The sequence below is a fragment of the Triticum aestivum genome, chromosome 6A, assembly GCF_018294505.1.
Source record: "Triticum aestivum cultivar Chinese Spring chromosome 6A, IWGSC CS RefSeq v2.1, whole genome shotgun sequence".
Lineage (NCBI taxonomy): Eukaryota > Viridiplantae > Streptophyta > Magnoliopsida > Poales > Poaceae > Triticum > Triticum aestivum.
This window is the reverse complement of record NC_057809.1, coordinates 587,624,899-587,627,683: the sequence shown is the minus strand read 5'-3', so window position 1 is coordinate 587,627,683 and position 2,785 is coordinate 587,624,899. Positions and strand designations below refer to the sequence as shown.

General features: G+C 50.4%; 1 protein-coding gene across 1 annotated transcript; it reads left to right on the top strand.

Moving 5' to 3' along the window:
* Nucleotides 1-934: 934 nt before the first annotated feature.
* Nucleotides 935-2,531, top strand: LOC123131163 (protein PELOTA 1-like). The gene has a single exon (XM_044550898.1). It carries the CDS (start codon nucleotides 1,222-1,224, stop codon nucleotides 2,362-2,364), a length of 1,143 nt encoding a protein of 380 aa, XP_044406833.1. The 5' UTR covers nucleotides 935-1,221; the 3' UTR covers nucleotides 2,365-2,531.
* The last annotated feature ends 254 nt before the right edge of the window (nucleotides 2,532-2,785 follow it).

Below are 2,785 nucleotides of genomic sequence, written 5' to 3'. Positions count from 1 at the left end.
TCTAATCGGTTGCGTCGAGAAAGCACCGCATGTGCCGCTTCCTGGCGCAGGCGACTGCTCCGCATTCAAACGACACAAGGACCGTCCGTCCGTCTGCCGCCCTGCTACTTGTGAGCTGTGTTGCGATTTTCCCCGAAGAGGAGGAGAGATGCAGTACAATAGAGATAACTATTTCCCTCAGTCGTACTCAAAATCATTGTTTACATGAACTTTTTTTCCACATGATGATTTTTTACATTCGTGTTGATTTTTTCCAAAAGAAGTACTATGATGAACATTTTGCAAATAACATTGTGTGCTCTTTAAATACACGATGGACATTTTTTCAAATACACGTTGAACGTATTTTAGATACATGATAACATTCACGTTGTCACTTTTTAAATTGACGATGAAATTTTGAAGTGCAATGATGGATATTGTTCTAAACATGGGATGCTTTTAAAAATGTGAACATTTCTCTGAAACTACGTAAACATTTTAATGGGTCTGTATAGCAGGTTTTCCTTTTCCTTTACAGTTTTATACACAAACATTTCTGTGCTTTAAAAAAAGTAACCAACGAACTTTTTTGAAACACCCAATGAACATTTTTCTGATATGCCTGATGAATATGTCTTTAGTTTTAGGATGAGAATTTTGTAAATATAAGATGAAATTTTTTTAAATACATGGTGAAAATTTGTTGAAAAAAGTGATGATGATCGTTTCGAAATTAGTATAAAAGTTTTATAAAAGAATACACAATGACCATTTTTTTAATACCATATGATAAGAAACAATTGTAATGCATGCCGAATATTGGATTCTCATCAGTTTACTTAAGACGGACTTGTTTTACCTGGTCCAATTGGTACCGTGTGTGTAATGGACACCTTGCCAAGCCGTGTCCAGCTGTGGGTCGGCCGCTAATTACGTGCGCATGTAGCTTAGCTTAGGGTTAGGGAAACCAACTCTATCTTCCCTGCTCTATCTGAACTCGGAGTCGATCGGGCCTCCGCTGATCGAAACCAACGTTATAAATAGCTATCACCCTCCGTCTGTCCATTGATCCAACACGTTCGCTCCGCTCGCAACTCACGAAAACAACCGCTAGCTCAGATTGGTATATGCTCCGGTCGCCGCTTTCGCATCCATCGCTCACCGCCGTCGACACCGTCAAGACAGGTCTCCCGTCTCTCTCGACAACAACGAGACCGCCGCGCACTTTGATCCTGAACGATGAAGCTCGTCGGAAAAAGCCTCGCCCGCGACGGGCCCGGCTCCGTCAAGCTATTGCCGGAGGTGGATGACGACCTGTGGGACGCCTACAACCTCATCGCCGCCGGCGACGCCGTCGAGGCCGTCACTGTCCGGAAGATCACGAGGTCCGGAGGCCGCGACGCGGAGCGCATCAAGCTGACGCTAGAGGTCGCGGTCGAGTCCACGGACTACGACAAGGACGGCTCCGTCCTGCGCGTCCGCGGCAAGAACCTCACCAAGAACGAGCACGTCCAGATCGGCCAGTACCATACCTTGGAGATCGAGCTGCGGAGGCCCTTCGTCCTCCGCAAGGAGGCCTGGGACTGGCCCGCGCTCGACACCATCCGCAAGTCCTGCGACGAGACCGCAGCCAACGCCGACCTCGCCGTGCTCCTCATGCAGGAAGGCCTCGCCCACCTCTTCCTCGTCGGGAGGAGCGTCACGGCCACCAGAGCGCGCGTGGAGGTGCCCATCCCCAGGAAGCACGGCTCCAGCTCCGGCGCCGTCGCCGCCTACGACACCGCCCTCAAGGACTTCTTCCAGCGCGTCCTGGCCGCCTTCGTGCACCACGTCGACTTCGACCTCGTCCAGTGCGTGGTGATCGCCAGCCCCGGCTTCACCAAGGACCAGTTCCGCGACCACATGCTCCTGGAGGCCGCCCGGCGAGGGGAGCTGCGCGCCATCACGGAGCACAAGGCGCGCATCGTGCTCGCACCCGCGCCCTCGGGCTACCCGCACAGCCTCAAGGACGTCCTGGCCGCCCCGAGCGTCCTGTCGCTGATAAAGGACACCAGGGCCGCGCTGGAGGTGCCGGCGCTGCAGGAGTTCTATGCCATGATCGCCAAGGACTCGGCGAGGGCTTGCTACGGGCCCAAGCACGTCGAGGTCGCGCATGAACGTCTCGCCATCCAGACCCTCTTGCTGACGGACACTTGGTTCCGAAACCCTGACGTTGTTGCTAGGCGCAAGTGCGTCGATTTGGCCGAGTCCGTGAAGAAGGTCGGTGGCAAGGTGTGCGTCTTTTCGTCCATGCATGTCTCCGGCAATCAGCTCGAGCAGCTCACGGGGATAGCCGCAGTTCTTCGTTTTCCCATGCCTGATCTCGACGACATCGAGATGTGATGATAACTAAGGGCTATGCTTATATTTTTCTTCTACTACTACTAGGGTGTACTACGCTCTCTGTTTCACTTTTACTTGAACTATGGTTTTAGATGTCTCAATACACAACTTTGATCACTTATTTATATTATACGATGTGTTATTTATGTAACCAAGCAAAGTTTATACATTGTGGAGGTGTCTTTTTCATTGAAAATATCAACGCGAAAATCTAAGTTACTAAGCTCCGTGGAATTGCTAGCACGTGGTGGCTTGTGGCTTTTATAAGGTAATGATGGGGCCCGGTTGAAAGTGTGAGTATCGTTACGTGACGGAGTGAAGTCTATTTTAAACTTTGAAAGTTATAGAGCCCGTTCAAAATAAACCCTCACCTCAAAATCCCTGAAGTTTGTACATGTACTCATGATCCTAGTCTGATCCC